General features: G+C 42.5%; 2 protein-coding genes across 2 annotated transcripts in view; both read right to left on the bottom strand.

Annotated features, from left to right (window-relative positions):
• Positions 1-17361, bottom strand: part of LOC123768641 (single-pass membrane and coiled-coil domain-containing protein 4 homolog) — a 158173-nt gene that overhangs the window by 80382 nt on the left and 60430 nt on the right. The window lies entirely within an intron of this gene.
• Positions 14580-17143, bottom strand: LOC138358365 (uncharacterized). Its single transcript, XM_069316203.1, has 2 exons — positions 17057-17143; positions 14580-14918 (listed from the first exon to the last, which is right to left on the bottom strand). Exons 1-2 carry the CDS (start codon positions 17141-17143, stop codon positions 14580-14582), a joined length of 426 nt encoding a protein of 141 aa, XP_069172304.1.

Raw genomic sequence — 17361 nt, forward strand, 5'->3', positions numbered from 1 at the left:
AACACTCTCACATCACTCAGCCTACTGCGCTGACCTCCATGAGCTCTTGAAGCCAGGACCTCTCTCAGTGTTTGATCACGATTAATCTGCTTACCTGACGAATGAGCTCTCTTGAGTGCTTTAAATAAACATTTGCATTCACTAAATTATGCACTGTTATAAGCTGTTGAAGCCAGTGTGTGTTTTTACTATTTGTGCCTGCAGAAAGAGTTATTAGCTCTTGGACCCCGTCTAACCAATTTATTTTCCTCTATTATGTGTACTTCATATATTTCTCTCTAACACACACACACACACACACACATATTGTAGATATGAATCTTTCTCATCGTCCCGAAGTTTCTTATATGTTGTGATCATTTCGCTTGTGTACGTCGTTTTCTTTAGGGAATAATTCCTACCTTTATTATGAATATATAATTCTTGTTTATATATATATATATATATATATATATATATATATATATATATATATATATATATTTTCAGTCGTATTACAAAAATACGACTGAAAATGTAAATAAACCCCACTATGTATTTACATACACATAAACCGAAAGTCATTTCGGTTTATGTTCGAACATGTTCAGTCATTTCCCTAGAGTAGTTTTAATTTCTAGGTTCTAGTTGTATTAGTCATCGGGTTTTCAGTCATTTCTAGTAGTTAACGACCTCACTTTGCAGTTCGTTGATCTGTAATTCGAGGACACTTTTCTTAATTGCCTTGCATCAGGGGTATACGGAAACCCTGTCCCACTTATATACTTTTAAACGTGTCCACACTACAGGGAAGACAATCTTTCTAAACAACCCGACTTCCACATTAGAGGAAAACACTTGATAAAGGTCTAAATTGGACCGGAATGTTCCCACTTTATTTCCTATGCGGGTCGAGTTATTAATAATTAACTACATGATCGTTCAGGTGGGTGCTAGTGTCTCCACAGGGAGCAGACAGCCTACATGTGGAAGCCGAATCTTTTATCGTAACATAACTACGTCAACATTTTTCATGGAATTTATTTGTGCGTAGTCTAATTCTCTAACATTTCACCCCACGTATATGGAGAGAGCTTTGCAGTGCTCTAAGCTTCGCCATTAGGCACTGAAACGCTTCTCACTTCGCCAGTTTCCCCTTCGGAAGTTGTAGAATAACAGGGCCAATCCCCGTCAATTGATTTTCGACGAGATTTTGCTCGTTGCGTAATTCTTTTTGGGGGGAGAGATGTGCTTTAAGTCTGGCCCACCATGACGGCTTGTGATACCTTGTCCCCAGTGCTAGTCCGCTGCCCTCAAGCCCCCGGCACGCTCCGTGGTGATGGGGGAAGGTGAGGGTCAACTTCTTATGCTCCGCCTGGATGTGTGTTTGTGCTTTTTCGCCTACATGTCCTCGCCTACATGTATTTACAAGGCACTGTCCCCGCTACTACCGCAAGACACTCCCCCCCCCCCTCCACCACCGCCCCCTCCACCACCGCCCCCTCCACCGCTGACGAATCAATCTATACATCACTAACTTTCTGACTTCTGAGGGACCTTCAAAAATGTCTCAGATCCCTCCAAGCCTGGCCTCCCGCCTCCACAGTCCTCAGATGGAGAACATTCACTGTTGCCGGCCGTGTGGAGACCGTGTCGGAGACTGAAGACCTATAGTTAGTTCCTGGAGGCCTAGTGTGAACCTGGAGGGCTCCTCTGTGAGCAGATGAATCATTTAGTGTTATCTTTTGTTCTTTCGAGTCTGATAGGAGGCATGAAATTGCATTTTCTTGTTATTTTCTTGTTCATTATGTCTTTTGTTGGAGCCCTGATTTCCAAACTTTACAGTTGTGTTCTCTTGGTGAATTTCTTTGTTTTAATGGTTTGGATTATCCCCTCAACACTGAGTTGGTCTCCAGTTTCTCATTCACTGCTGGGCTTTATTGACCTCTCGTTTAATTTAAAGCCAGGCACATAGTGGTCGCTCATCCTCTAGGGCATTTCTTAACCAATATTCGTGTGTGTGTGTGTGTGTGTGTGTGTGTGTGTGTGTGTGTGTGTGTGTACGAACAACAAGGTGTACATGTATGTAATACTAATGTGTGTAAGTCTTTCGTAACATTACAAATATATATTGACTATCAGAAACACCCTCACCCTTCCCCTCCGAGCAGAGCGGCGAGCAAGCAGGAGAGCGGACGTGCTCCGGGGGGGTATAATGTGTGCTGGCGATAATGGACTAGTCCAACAACAGTATCGGGATATTAATTCACGACCGTAACACCACTACAGTCACGTACAGATTTCCCCCTAACACAGCCACCTTCGCCACTCACACGGTCCGAGAGGATGAGAAGGGCACCAAGCTGGAAGGAGTATTTTAGTGAGGAGTGAGAGAGAATAAGAGAGAATGAGCACCACACACACTCCTCATAACTTCACTGATACTAGCACAAACACTTATATATATATATATGATATGATTTACCATAGTCGAGGGCAGGATATGCCTATAAGGCTTGTCCAGCCTTATAGGACAAGCCTTATAGGACAAGCCTTATACGGCATCGTATAATGTGTGTGTAAAAAATATTGTAAAAATATATTGTTGACCTAGAGCCGGTATAAAAAGTCGTAATTTCTAACTCCATATATGTGCAGTAAGCCAGAATTATGCTCAAAAACAGCGCTCATCAATCAGATTTGCGATGTTTCTGATATTTTGAAAACTGCAGGGGGGGTTTGGGCCAAATAGGACCCATCGCCATTTTCAGTAATTGCCATATTTTCTATATAAAAAAGTCGTCATTTGAAACTGAAAATAGGTGCAAAGAGGCAGAATTCGGCTCAAAAATGACGCTCATGAGTCAAATTTCCGACATTTCAGATATTTTGAAATCTGCAGGGGGGGTTTGGGCAAAATATGGCCCATTGCCGTTTTCAGTAATTGGCATATTTTTGCTTTAAAAAGTCGTAATTTTAAACTGAAGATAGGTGCAGAGAGTCAGAATACGGCTGAAAAATGACGCTCAGTTGTAAAATTTCCGACATTTTAGATATTTTTAAAACTGCAGGGGGGTTTGGGCAAAATAGGACCCATCGCCGTTTTCACAAATTAGCATATTAGTTGACCTAAAGCCTAGGTCAACTAAGGTTTTTTTCTAGAACCTAACCCACAATAGTTCTTTAACTCCAGATAGGTTAACGAAGATACCAAATTAATGGCTTCCTATGCTCACTGCACATATGTGCCATGCGAGCCACATATGTAGTTTAGTTTTAACCTAATTTCCTTATTTTATATATAAGACAGTTATTTCATGATCATTACCTACTTTCTCGTGGCAATGCCGCTTTAAAAGCATATTTCTATAACGCAAAATTGAAAACTGAAATTTGAAAATCTTCCAGTTCCTCTGCATGGAAATGAGGGTCGGAAATGAAGCAGACATCCTCTGGCCTGATCATTGTGCTTCTGCGCTGGAACAGAGACCTGCCTACCTTCCGGTCTGAGATTTTTAAATGGATTTCATTTCCAGCTTAAAAACTTAAAAGCATTTTGTCTCAGGCGCTGCGAGGTTCATTCTTTTGGGGATAAATTATTCGAGAATTAGATTCCATGTAATCGGTCGAGAGAGAGAGAAGAGTCTAACTCCGCTGCGGGAAACTATGGTAACCGGGTTAGATTTCTTATCATATATACGTGTTTTGCTTTGTTTGTACTATCATACAGATGTATATGCCATATGTAATGCCCCAGTAATTCCTTTAATATTATTCCTAGTCATGCAAGTATATTACATGCTAATGTTTTCATGATCAGTATGAGTGCATTCGTTGCCACGTGGCTGGAAACACTTGTACCCTGTACTGGGGGTCAACATGTGGAATGCAATGAAAGAAGAAACTGTGGAAGCCACCTCCATCCACACCTTTTAAGGTCAGTTCGAGTGGGTTTCCTGCCCCTAGTTTCAGCCCATTCCTTACCCCTTTTGAGTGTTCTCCTTTACCAGGGTTAAGTGCCTGCCTCATTGGAGTGTTTTCCACAACAATTATGTATTTTATCGCCTCGTGGAATTTACGATTGATTTTAAATAAGCCACATCTTTCACAGACCAACGAGAGCTGGAGATCCGTAAACTATACACAGCGACTTCACAGTAAAGTTTCTTGGAACTGAGTCTCTTAGATGTTTCCAAGATGGCGGAATCTCCATGTTCCTCGTCTTCCCAATATAAGATATGCCCAAAACTGTTGCAAGATGACTTAATCTTTGGGGTGTCTATCTTCAATTGTGAATACGTTGATAATAATCCATTCCACACTCATGAAAGGGACGTTACTGGGCGTTTTGGATTTATCAGGATAGTAACGTCGTTATTTTCATGTCATGTGTGTGAGGGGGGGGGGGGGGGTCGGGACTATTGATTTGTAGCCACGTTATTTGGACTTATTCTTTTCACGCTATCTCGGGTTGGTTTAAATCCCGACTGTAATAGAGATTCGTCGATTAGAGTCGTCTGTGACAATTTACATAATCTGCGTGACAATGAGAAACTAAGGTGTTCAATATATGTAGTTAAAATATAATTTAGGTTTGTTTTCTATGAAATTCATATTTAGTTCAGAATAATACATTAGATTATTGATGGCTTTACCATTGCGCGCGTCTCTAAAGTTTAAAGGAAACTATTATTTAAAATGATATTTTATTGAAAGTATTAATTTGTTATTGAATTTAAACAGAAAAAAATATTGTAGTTACTAATAGTTAACTCCCATATAAGATTGTGTAGAAAATATATTATAAACTTTAAATAAAAATATATTGTTCGCGCTCAGTAAACATGCGTTTCACATTAATTAATTAAAATCTTGAACAATGAAATGAGTCTATTACACATTAAGAACAACGGACCACAATCTCTCTCTCAGTTCCACGTTAGAGCTTGATCAATTTGTGGTTTGAATTCCAATATTTTAAAATGGAGTGTATAAAAAGAGGCAAGAGTTTGTTCACTAATGAATGACTGAAGAGACGTACGGGGCATTGAATGACATGCTGTGGTATAGTTCAGCACGCTTGTGCATGGAACTATTTTGATACTAAATGTTATTCTTGAATTGTTGAAATTCTTGAAATTGTTAATTCTTGAAAGTGGCACAATATCCAAGAATAAAGCTAATTCAACGTAGATGACAATTCATTTGCGACGCACATGATATATATACGTAAATAATGATTAGTTTATGGTGAATGAGGTGAAAAAGATCTCCTTATTGACGATAAATGCAATAGTAGTGTGATGTGATATCCATGCGCCTATATTCTTAGGTTCTTGAAGTCAGTCCTTTAAGTAAGAACAGTTCAACTCCCTTTGTACGGCCTCGGTTCTCTCTCTCTCGACTTTGTATTTTGTTTATGTTCAATCATTTAACTGTTTGACTGGAGGATATCAGAGTGGCGGCGGCAGTGAGAATAACTGCTGTGTAAATCCGAATTAAAGATGACATGGCAGGCTAGACCTGGGGGGTAAAATGGGCCTCGGGGCTCCGAACTGGTAACTGTGGTGCATGTTGCTGCCACCACCATCACTGCCACCACCATCACTGCCACCACCATCACCCGCCTGGAATCCCCACCGTGTGAAGCATAAAATCAAATGTTAGCAACAACATAGTGCCAGAGCTAAGAGGGCTAAGCTGCTTGGATAGCTAAAAAGAACTAAATCTTATGAACAAATCCAAAAGGTCCGTGAAGGGGTTCGAACCTACGTCCGAGAGGATCCGATTAAGGCAGCGCATGGATCCTCTAGGACGTAGGTTCGAACCCTCGTCACGGCCTGGTGGATTTGTTCATTTGATGCATCACGCTATTATGATTTGTGTGTGTAACTAGACCTTACATCCCTAGAGGAGAGCAGAAACAAATGCGGGGCAACATGATCACGACATACAAGATACTGAGGGGGAAACAGACAATATGAACAAGGAGATCCACTTCAAGTTGATAATTAGTAGGACAAGAGAACACAGGTGGAAGCTGGAAACGCAAGTGAGACGAAGGAACGTAAGGAAACACTGGCACCCTGTACGGCTGGTCAATAGGTAGAGGGAACTGGAAGAAGAAGAAGAAGTTGTAGTAGCCATCCACAACTTTAAGGCCAGATTCGATAATGAAATTGCTAAAGAAATAGTTAAAGTGTAATTCAATGAGTACAACAAGACCGGCAGGCGAGGCAGAGAGAGCTGGACCTCACTTCCCCCGTAGCCACTGGTAGGTAAGTGCTGTTAGGTAGGTTCCACCACCACCATAACCACCACCACTATAACTACCACTACTACTATAACCAGGCTATAACCACCACTAACCACCACCACTTGATGGCTATCCTTCGAGAAATCAAAGAGTTTAGAAAAGTGAAAAACGACTTTGATGGTTAAAGTTTGGTCTCTACCTCTCCCACTATCTCCTGAGGTCCTTATCCTCCCTCTTCATAACTGAACCCTTTACCTATTTTCCAATAATTCACGTTGCTGCGTCTCCCTTTTCACTGCTTTATACATTCCTTTCACCTTTTATTATACGTATTATGTTCTATTCTTTGAATTTATATATATTAGCTTTTTGCTGTATTCATTGTTTATTATTTTGCACATCTTTGTTTACACATTATGTCTCTGGGTCTGTCTGCTTGATGAATGTCAGGGTGTCTCTGGGTCTGTCTGCTTGATGAATGTCAGGGTGTCTCTGGGTCTGTCTGCTTGATGAATGTCAGGGTGTCTCTGGGTCTGTCTGCTTGATGAATGTCAGGGTGTCTCTGGGTCTGTCTGCTTGATGAATGTCAGGGTGTCTCTGGGTCTGTCTGCTTGATGAATGTCAGGGTGTCTCTGGGTCTGTCTGCTTGATGAATGTCAGGGTGTCTCTGGGTCTGTCTGCTTGATGAATGTTAGGGTGTCTCTGGGTCTGTCTGCTTGATGAATGTCAGGGTGTCTCTGGGTCTGTCTGCTTGATGAATGTCAGGGTGTCTCTGGGTCTGTCTGGCGAATGATTGTGTGACTGAAAAGTATTTTCCCATTAAAAATAAACTAATGTGCCAATTTCTGATAAATATTTACTATTTTCTGGCCAATAAATGTCTAAAACGGCTGTCCAACACTGTCTATATGACCGTCTGTTTATCTATCCTTCTGTTTCTCTGTCAGAACTATGATTAAATTGTTAAAATAATATCAAAGTGGTCAAAAGAAAATCCTTGAAGGTAAAAAAAAAACTTGCTTTATGATTTCATATTCTAGCTTTTATTTAATTTACTCCTTATTACAGTTTTTTATGTATATATATAAAAATTTATGCACTTAACGTGGTTAAATAATTCATCTAAGTTTAGCTGGGTTTAAATATGCCAAAGCCTCCAACATGTGAATTTCACACGAATAGATGACAAAAATTAGCAAGTTTATGTGATGTTCGTTCATATGCATGGATTAATTACATAATATTTTTTCCCGGTGAGTTTTGAGCACTAGGGAGGATTTTGTTTTTTTTCTCGTTTTACACATTAAATAAACGTGGAATAAAAAGTGCTGATCGTATGTGCTTTTGTGGAATACAGTCACGTATAAAATACGTGTTAATCACTTTTGTATTATTCAATTGTTCGTTTGCTTTTGTTGATGTCTCTCTACTGTTACTATTTACTGTTGCTGTGGTTTCCTGCTGTTTTCCTGTTGCTGTTGCTGCCTCCAGCACTCCCTGGTGAGCCAGAACAGTCAAGATGATATCCCACGATCAGGACAAGAGCTTCACCTAGCCCATGATGTGTGCGGACACGAATGGTCTGAAACAGACCATTCTCCATCACAGATACTAAGCAAGAGACAGCAATAAGCTTCTGTCATGGGTCACCTAACCTCCATCAAAGTTAGAAGAACATTATTCTAACAAACTTGTCTGATTTCAGAAAGCCAGTTCACAGGAGTCTATTAAGTTTGTGTATATGGAACAGAGGGAGAGTTTTGATGACAGGGAATATATTAGAGTGATAGAGAGCTGCGTTTTCACGAATCAAATTTTAATTTTTTGTTCCCTGTGGGGAATGAAAGTTTGAAAAAATAAATCGTGTGCGCTTTCCTCTGGGGAGCTTCCCGGTCTCGGAGTATAGAACATGATCCACTGAAAACTTCCCAATAGAGAGGATTGAAGATGACCCTCTGCCTTTGAGAGACAGTTCCTTTGAGAAGATCGCCTGACTGGCCAATACTCTACCTGATAACTCAAGTCCACACGCTGCCCCAAGCTTTTAAGAAAATGTTATTCGAATTCCCTTATTTTATATTATATATATATACATATATAATATTATATAACACACACACACACACACACACACACACACACACACACACACACACACACACACACACCAGACCCCCACATCAAAAGAATATCATCAGCGGCATTTGCTAGACTGGCTAACATAAGAACTGCCTTTAGAAACTTGTGTAAGGAATCTTTCAGAACCCTGTATACCACTTATGTAAGACCAATCCTGGAGTATGCAGCTACAGCCTGGAGTCCATACCTAGTTAAACACAAGACAAAGTTAGAGAAGATTCAGCGGTATGCCACCAGGCTCGTCTCAGAACTGAGAGGATTGAGCTACGAGGAAAGGCTAAAGAAGCTAAACCTCACATCCCTGGAAAACAGAAGAGTAAGGGGAGACATAACCACCTACAAAATTCTCAGGGGAATTGACAGGGTGGACAAAGACAAACTCTTCAGCACGGGTGGGACACGAACAAGGGGACACAGGTTAAAACTTAGTACCCAGATGAGCCACAGAGACGTTAGAAAGAATTTTTTCAGTGTCAGAGTAGTTAATAAATGGAATGCACTAGGAAGTGATGTGGTGGAGGCTGACTCCATACACAGTTTCAAATGTAGATATGATAGAGCCCAATAGGCTCAGGAATCTGTACACCAGTTGATTGACAGTTGAGAGGCGGGACCAAAGAGCCAAAGCTCAACCCCCGTAAGCACAATTAGGCGAGTACAGTCGAGTACACTCTTGGCGGGATCCAAGAGTCAATGCTCGATCCTGCAGGCACAAATAGGTGAGTACACACTAATGGGGCTATCCGGCGTTGCCTGGGTCTCGCCCATCCATGTATCTATTTATCTTTCCATACATCTATCCTGGTATCTGTATATCTATTTCTATCCATCTACCCATCCATTCATTTCTCTCTATTCATCTATCCTTTTATTCCTCATCTATTCATCCGTCTATCTATCCATCTATTTATCCAATCTATTCATTTATCCATCCATCCAGTCATCTATCTATCCATCTATCGATACTTCTATCTATCCGTCCATTTGTATATCCATATATCCATCTATGTATGTATCCGTTCATATATCCATCAATCTATTTGTCCATCTTTCGATATATCTATCCGTATATCTATCCATCCATCTTTCTATCCACCCACATATTCATCCATCTTTCTATCCATCTATCCACTCATCTATCTATTCATCCATCTGTTCATCTATCCATCTATATATTAATACATCTCCTCATCTGTCCATATATCAATTCATCCCTCTATCCATTCATCATTCTATCCATCTGTCCATCTTCCTACCCATCAACTTATCCATCATCTCTCCATCAATTTATCCATTTGACGGATAGAAAGGGTGTGTCTCTGGGTCTGAGTGTCTATCCACTGTCAGTCTCTCTCTGTCTATCAAAGTATCTGATTTTCTGTCTCTTTCTCTCTGTCAAAGTATGATTTTCTGTCTGTTTCTCTGTCTCCTTTTCTGTGGGACTATATCTTTGTAAGCATACTGTAAAGCTTAGCATTTTATATATATATATATATATATATATATATATATATATATATATATATATATATATATATATATATATATATATATATATATATATTATATATTATATATATATATATATATATATATATATATATATATATATATATATATATATTATATATATTAGTCACGTCATCACGCCTTGAACATGCTGGGAGAGCGCCGGGGGTTTCAAACTTTGTATATTAACTTGCTTAGTTCTTGAGTCTCATTTACATATTCCATCTCACAGTGGCTGGGAGAAGATATGTACATTCATTCCCCGGATGGTGTTTATGGAATAGCAACATATTGGTATATTCCATAATAACAACAAATTGGTATATTCTATAATAGCAACATATTCCCATGTCTTGGCTGAGGTAACTTTATTCGCTAGTCTTATGAGTTTGTGATTTTCTTTGTCCAGTGATGTGAGCTTGTCATGTTTCTGGTTGGTAATATGAGCTTTACTACACTACACTACCTTGTGGATTTGTTCATGAGCTTGGAATATTGTTCCGCTTGTGTGTAGAGTTATCTATATGTATTGTGAGTTACCGGCCTCAGGCTCGGTAACTTGTGGGCATGTTGTGTTCTGTTAACTGCCTTTCATTCCAGTTAAACACTGTGGCCCTCCGGCGCAAGCCACAGTAACTGAGCGAACTTCTGTTTATTTCCCCCCTCTTCCCTCAAAAAAAAATCCTAAAAATCATACATAAACAACAGTAAAAAAGCATAATTAAACTGACTTACGAAGAACATAATCACCTTATATTTTTGTTTTCTCCTTGATTATTATCTGGAGTTGAATTGATGCAAGATATGAGAAAGCAGCAGACGCCAGCAAATTAAGTTAGGCTCGTGGTCCGGGCGCCCACCGGACGTAATTAGTGCAGGACCCACCGTGTTTTCCCAGACGCTGCCAATCCGATTACTTCCTCGGATGCAAATTTGATTGTCTTCACGCAGAGACAGCCAGCAAGACGATGGATCCCGGAGGAGGTGGTTATAGTGAGGGGAGGTGTGGCACAGCAAGGTGTGGGAGGGAGGTGTGACACAGCAGGGTGTGGGAGGGAGGTGTGACACAGCAGGGTGTGGGAGGGAGGTGTGACACAGCAGGGTGTGGGAGGGAGGTGAGACACAGCAGGGTGTGGGAGGGAGGTGTGACACAGCAGGGTGTGGGAGGGAGGTGTGACACAGCAGGGTGTGGGAGGGAGGTGTGACACAGCAGGGTGTGGGAGGGAGGTGTGACACAGCAGAGTGTGGGAGGGAGGTGTGACACAGCAGGGTGTGGGAGGGAGGTGTGACACAGCAGGGTGTGGGAGGGAGGTGTGACACAGCAGGGTGTGGGAGGGAGGTGTGACACAGCAGGGTGTGGGAGGGAGGTGTGACACAGCAGGGTGTGGGAGGGAGGTGAGACACAGCAGGGTGTGGGAGGGAGGCGAGACACAGCAGGGTGTGGGAGGCGAGACACAGCAGGGTGTGGGAGGCGAGACACAGCAGGGTGTGGGAGGCGAGACACAGCAGGGTGTGGGAGGCGAGACACAGCAGGGTGTGGGAGGGAGGTGTGACAGCAGGGTGTGGGAGGGAGGTGAGACACAGCAGGGTGTGGGAGGGAGGTGAGACACAGCAGGGTGTGGGAGGGAGGTGAGACACAGCAGGAAGGGTGTGGGAGGGAGGTGAGACACAGCAGGGTGTGGGAGGGAGGTGAGACACAGCAGGAAGGGTGTGGGACGGAGGTGAGACACAGCAGGAAGGGTGTGGGACGGAGGTGAGACACAGCAGGGTGTGGGAGGGAGGTGAGACACAGCAGGAAGGGTGTGGGACGGAGGTGAGACACAGCAGGAAGGGTGTGGGAGGGAGGCGAGACAGCAGGAAGGGTGTGGGAGGGAGGTGAGACACAGCAGGAAGGGTGTGGGAGGGAGGCGAGACACAGCAGGAAGGGTGTGGGAGGGAGGCGAGACACAGCAGGAAGGGTGTGGGAGGGAGGCGAGACACAGCAGGAAGGGTGTGGGAGGGAGGCGAGACACAGCAGGAAGGGTGTGGGAGGGAGGTGAGACACAGCAGGAAGGGTGTGGGAGGGAGGTGAGACACAGCAGGAAGGGTGTGGGAGGGAGGTGAGACACAGCAGGAAGGGTGTGGGAGGGAGGTGAGACACAGCAGGAAGGGTGTGGGAGTGAGGCGAGACACAGCAGGAAGGGTGTGGGAGTGAGGCGAGACACAGCAGGAAGGGTGTGGGAGGGAGGTGTGACACAGCAAGGTGTGGGAGTGAGGTGAGACAAAGCAGGAAGGGTGTGGGTGGGAGGGAGGTGCGACACAGTTCCGTGGCCACAGCAATCTGCCACCGAACATGGACAGAACCTTTGGCTGAAACCCTGCAAGTACATCAAGTTGAGTACATACAAGTGAGTACATATGAATACATATATGCGAGTACAGAAACGGGTAGCTTAAAAAGTTTTTTTTATATGGTTCAGTATTCCGGTATACCTTATAGCTTTAAAGGGACGATCATCATCATTATGTAACAATTCTAGTTTCTGTGCAGACGATGAGTCACAATAACGTGGCTGAAAAATGTTGACCAGACCACACACACTAGAAGGTGAAGGGATGACGACGTTTCGGTCCATCCTGGACCATTCTCAAGTCGATTGTGGCAATCGACTTGAGAATGGTCCAATGACGGACCGAAACGTCGTCGTCCCTTCACCTTCTAGTGTGTGGTCTGGTCAACATTCTGGCTCCTTGTCGAGTGCAACTGAATTGTGCACAGAGTGCGCCTGATAAATCGAACTATCGTTAGCGACAAACGTGACAGCATTAGTGTAGGCAAAACCTGTATATACCGTTCATTATTGCCAGCAAACATTGACAAAGAAGGCTCATTTGAGGGGTCGTAATCACAGCACTTACGCGCTGATTCTCTATCTGTATGACTGCCATATTTTCTGTTCTATCCCGCCTGTCCATGTCCATGAAATGCCGTACTCACATCCCTCGCCCCTTGGGGCTGGACGGTAGAGCGACGGTCTCGCTTCATGCAGGTCGGCGTTCAATTCCTGACCGTCCAACTGGTTGAGCACCATTCCTTTCCCCCGTCCCATCCCAAATCCATTTCATCTTACACTTACTAGTGTCTTAATTCCATCGTCTCTGGTATAAGCGCTGTGCCAGAATGCCTATATAGTACTGAGATACGAACTGGGACACAAGGATAGAATGAAGGAACAGTGTCCAACCAACCGCCCGGCTCGTCAGGGATCGAACGCCGCTACCCTGCAAGAAGCTCTACTCATCAGTCCAAGTGATTGGGTCTACCCAGTTTACCTGGAAATATTAACTAAACAGCTTTCATGCGTATATCATCGCGAGTTAGCGGTAGTTTTAAAGTTCGCTAATTAATCATTCATTAGTAATTATTGGCCGCTAATGTGATCACCTGTCGGCCATTTACCTGTCAGTGCGACTAATTAGCAGCAGGTAGCGCCAGCACCAGATGGAAGCTGATCCATTACTTCTCGATGAAAAGTGTAAAAGCAATCCGGGAATTCAGACCCAAAACAACGGTCAGTAATGGTCAATACACTGCCATAATTGCGGGTAAATTGCTCAACTGTTATTGCCTTCCCCGAGGACAGCGGAAGAGGAAGAGGCAAACACAACCAAACTTATTATTTTCTTCTCATTTTCCAGACAATTTAAAGAAAAAAAGAGATTTTTGCCGTTTTTTATTTACTTTAAAAGAAACGTGTATTTTATGTCGGTAAAATAGTATATCTCAGCTGTTTGTTTATGAGAATGTATGATGATTATAATAAGAATTAAACGCTTCTAAAAAACTAGAATTAATGGAGGTGGATTGGCTGAAGGGATTTTAGTAGAGATGAGGGAAGTTTGCTCAGCAGGTTCAACAGTGTGTGTGTCACCAGAATGCAATCCCACACAACTCTAACTTCCAAACGTGCAGTCCTGCCATGGGGATCGAACCCGCAATCTTTTGTGAGTCAATGACTGACCACTGCACCCACTACGAGCTACTACTGTCTCTCTCTCTCTCTTATTCGATATATCACTTTCGCTCGCTATCTTTCTCGCATGAGGCTTTCTCCTGTGTACGTCATCTGTTTTCTTATTCTGAAGCTGCATATACATTAATTTCACATGTTTTTAAATATCGACATAAAATTACATTTAATTCATATATATCTCCTTATTCCACGCAAAATGCAATGACATTTTTCTCCCGTGATGAAACGGAGTAAAGGAAACTGCAGCAGAGACTGAAATTGGTGGATTTTCCGCTGGCAGCTGAGGGAAACTTTTTTTTCCCAAACATTTCAACAGTTTTCAAAAGCAATTAAAAAAAGGGGCATTGATGAGAAATCGTAGGACACGTTCTTTAATTTTTTTCCTCGTTAATGTGTACAGTTTGTACTTTATAGAGGCTTTGGTAGTGTAGAGATAGACCTTTGAAAGAACCACAAGGTACTAAAAGATGGTTCTTCTTTGACAATTATAATTATATGGTCAGGTGAATATGATGATACTTTATGGTGAGAGATTAAGTGAAATGTAGAGAATTCAAAGTAGTCCAAATTTGGAATGTTGTAAGGTCTCTGGTGTAAATACTAAATGGCTCTTGTTGGGGAATACTAAATGGCTCTTGTTGGGGAATACTAAATGGCTCTTGTTGGGGAATACTAAATGGCTCTTATTGGGGAATACTAAATGGCTCTTGTTGGGGAATACTAAATGGCTCTTGTTGGGGAATACTAAATGGCTCTTGTTGGGGAATACTAAATGGCTCTTGTTGGGGAATACTAAATGGCTCTTGTTGGGGAATACTAAATGGCTCTTGTTGGGGAATACTAAATGGCTCTTGTTGGGGAATACTAAATGGCTCTTGTTGGGGAATACTAAATGGCTCTTGTTGGGGAATACTAAATGGCTCTTGTTGGGGAATACTAAATGGCTCTTGTTGGGGAATACTAAATGGCTCTTGTTGGGGAATACTAAATGGCTCTTGTTGGGGAATACTAAAGAATGAGTCCTAATCAGAGATACTAAACGGTCTCTATTGAGAAATGTAAACAGTACCTGTTGAAAAGACTAAATGTTTCCTGTTGATATTACTCAACAGTGCTGGAAGAGAAACGTAATTATGTCAAGACGCATCGTGAGCATCCTCCCTTAGTGACCATCCTCCCTTAGTGACAACCCTCCCTTAGTGACAACCCTCCCCTAGTGACAACCCTCCCCTAGTGACAACCCTCCCCTAGTGACAACCCTCCCCTAGTGACAACCCTCCCCTAGTGACAACCCTCCCCTAGTGACAACCCTCCCCTAGTGACAACCCTCCCCTAGTGACAACCCTCCCCTAGTGACAACCCTCCCCTAGTGACAACCCTCCCCTAGTGACAACCCTCCCTTAGTGACAACCCTCCCTTAGTGACAACCCTCCCTTAGTGACAACCCTCCCTTCCCATCCAACACATCACTCGGGGCAAACTTCTCAACACAGAGACGAGTGTCACACTCTTAATACGCTCATCTAATTACACACAGTAACAGTTATGTCAATACATGGTAACAAAAACTACAGAAGGCTTATTGACCCATACGGGAGAGGTCCTGTTTATGTCCACCTAAACTCACTAATACTTTTTAAAACAATCCATCGATCCCACACCCATTATGTTACGGTATTTTGAACCAGAAATCTACAGCCCTATTTCCTAACCGGTATTTACCCAAGTGATTCCGGAATCTAAACTTATCCAATTTATATACATCGTTTCAGCTGAGGTCGCAGGGAGGGGGGGGGGAGTAGGGGTGGGGGGGGGGGAGTTTCTCGGTGCAACTCCACTGTCTTCAAACTTACTTTAAGGATTTTCAGCATGACCTTGCAACACAAGGTCATCCAAGCGCAGTCTTGACTGTCGCATCCGCTGTTGAAAGGTGGATCCGGAGGACATATTGCAAGGCACGTTGATATATTGCAATAAATGTTCACTAGGCCACGTTTCAAGTTTCCTCGTCACGAGCCAATAAGCAGCTTTTGCGTGTTTTATTGCACTATATATTTGCAATTAAACCAATACCTGAACTGATCCTATAAAATGTGATTTTACATATGGCATCACTGAACGGAATGTACCAAATAATGGATGTTTGTTTTTTCCCTCTCCCATTAATGTAATGTGCTTGCCCTAGTAAGGGTTTGGTTTTGATTGGCTCCTCCTTGGCCAGGCCCTCTACAGGATCAAGGAGAAAGCGTTAGGCCAGTAGGACTATGACATTCGAAAGGGATACGAGGACAAGTACCATCTGGGATCGAACGTAGACATGCAAGAAGCGAGGCCTCCCCTGTACCAAGGAGTTCAAGTGGTTCTTTCCTTCATATTTGGTACAGTCTATCCATAGTTATAGATGCTATTATTTTCAGAGGATAGGTTTGAACCGATGCTTTAATAAATAACATTAATAATAAAAAATGTAAACCTAATTAAAATATAAATGATTTAGTTCGTGAGTTTAGCGTTATTGAGAAGGATTCGTTTCACAGGATCCTGAAGGCAATCCTGATGTTAGTCAGCCTCGCATACGCCGCTGATGTTATTCTTTTGATGTGGGCTTCAGGAGACAGGTTTGGCGTGATATCAACTCCTACATCTTTCTCTGTCCGTTTTCCTCCTGTTTCCACCGCCAAGTTTCATTACCTGACGAATAAAGCTACAATTGCGCTGGACCTGGAGACCGTCAGGACTCCGAAGCCGTCCAAAAATAACTTTTATGTATTAGATTAGTAATAACTTTACAATTAATGGTAAAATATAAAAAAAAAATATAAACAAAAATTCATTGAAGCAGGACGGGTATCGAACCAGCGTACTGACTAACACCAGACAAAAGCCTATCATATATCATAGCGTTATTGAGAGTAAGCACCTTTACTTTAAGACGAGTTTACTTTACTTTACTTCGAGTGTGGCCCTCGAGAGGGCCAAGAGAGGTCCTGCTTACGTGAAAGCAACGAGAGGCCCTTATAAAAACGCTAGGGGAGGTGCTGTTTATGTGAACGCCTGGAGTTTGTGCGTGTAAATAAACACTTGGAGTTTGTGCACGTAAATAAACGCTTGGAGTTTGTGCGCGTAAATGAGCGCTTGGAGTTTGTGCGTGCGTGCAAACGGCAGCTCTTGTGGAAGACTCCTGTTGCAGGACGTAGTCCACACTGCTCCACCCGCTCAGCAATAAAGATTCACTGTATTCAAGCATGATCCCGCTGGATCTCTCGATTTGATTGAAAATACATGAAATAAAAACGATCGATAATCAGATATCAAGAAATAAATCTGATGATGCTTGCAACAAACAAAGTAGCCTTAGTCTGAGATTGTCCGATGCTATTTGCTCAGCAGAGATCACAGGAACAGCATTAACCAACTCCAACTTGGAGCCAAGAACAATGAAGCCTATTACGGTCACAGTTTATA

Source organism: Procambarus clarkii, chromosome 83 (genome assembly GCF_040958095.1).
Source record: "Procambarus clarkii isolate CNS0578487 chromosome 83, FALCON_Pclarkii_2.0, whole genome shotgun sequence".
Lineage (NCBI taxonomy): Eukaryota > Metazoa > Arthropoda > Malacostraca > Decapoda > Cambaridae > Procambarus > Procambarus clarkii.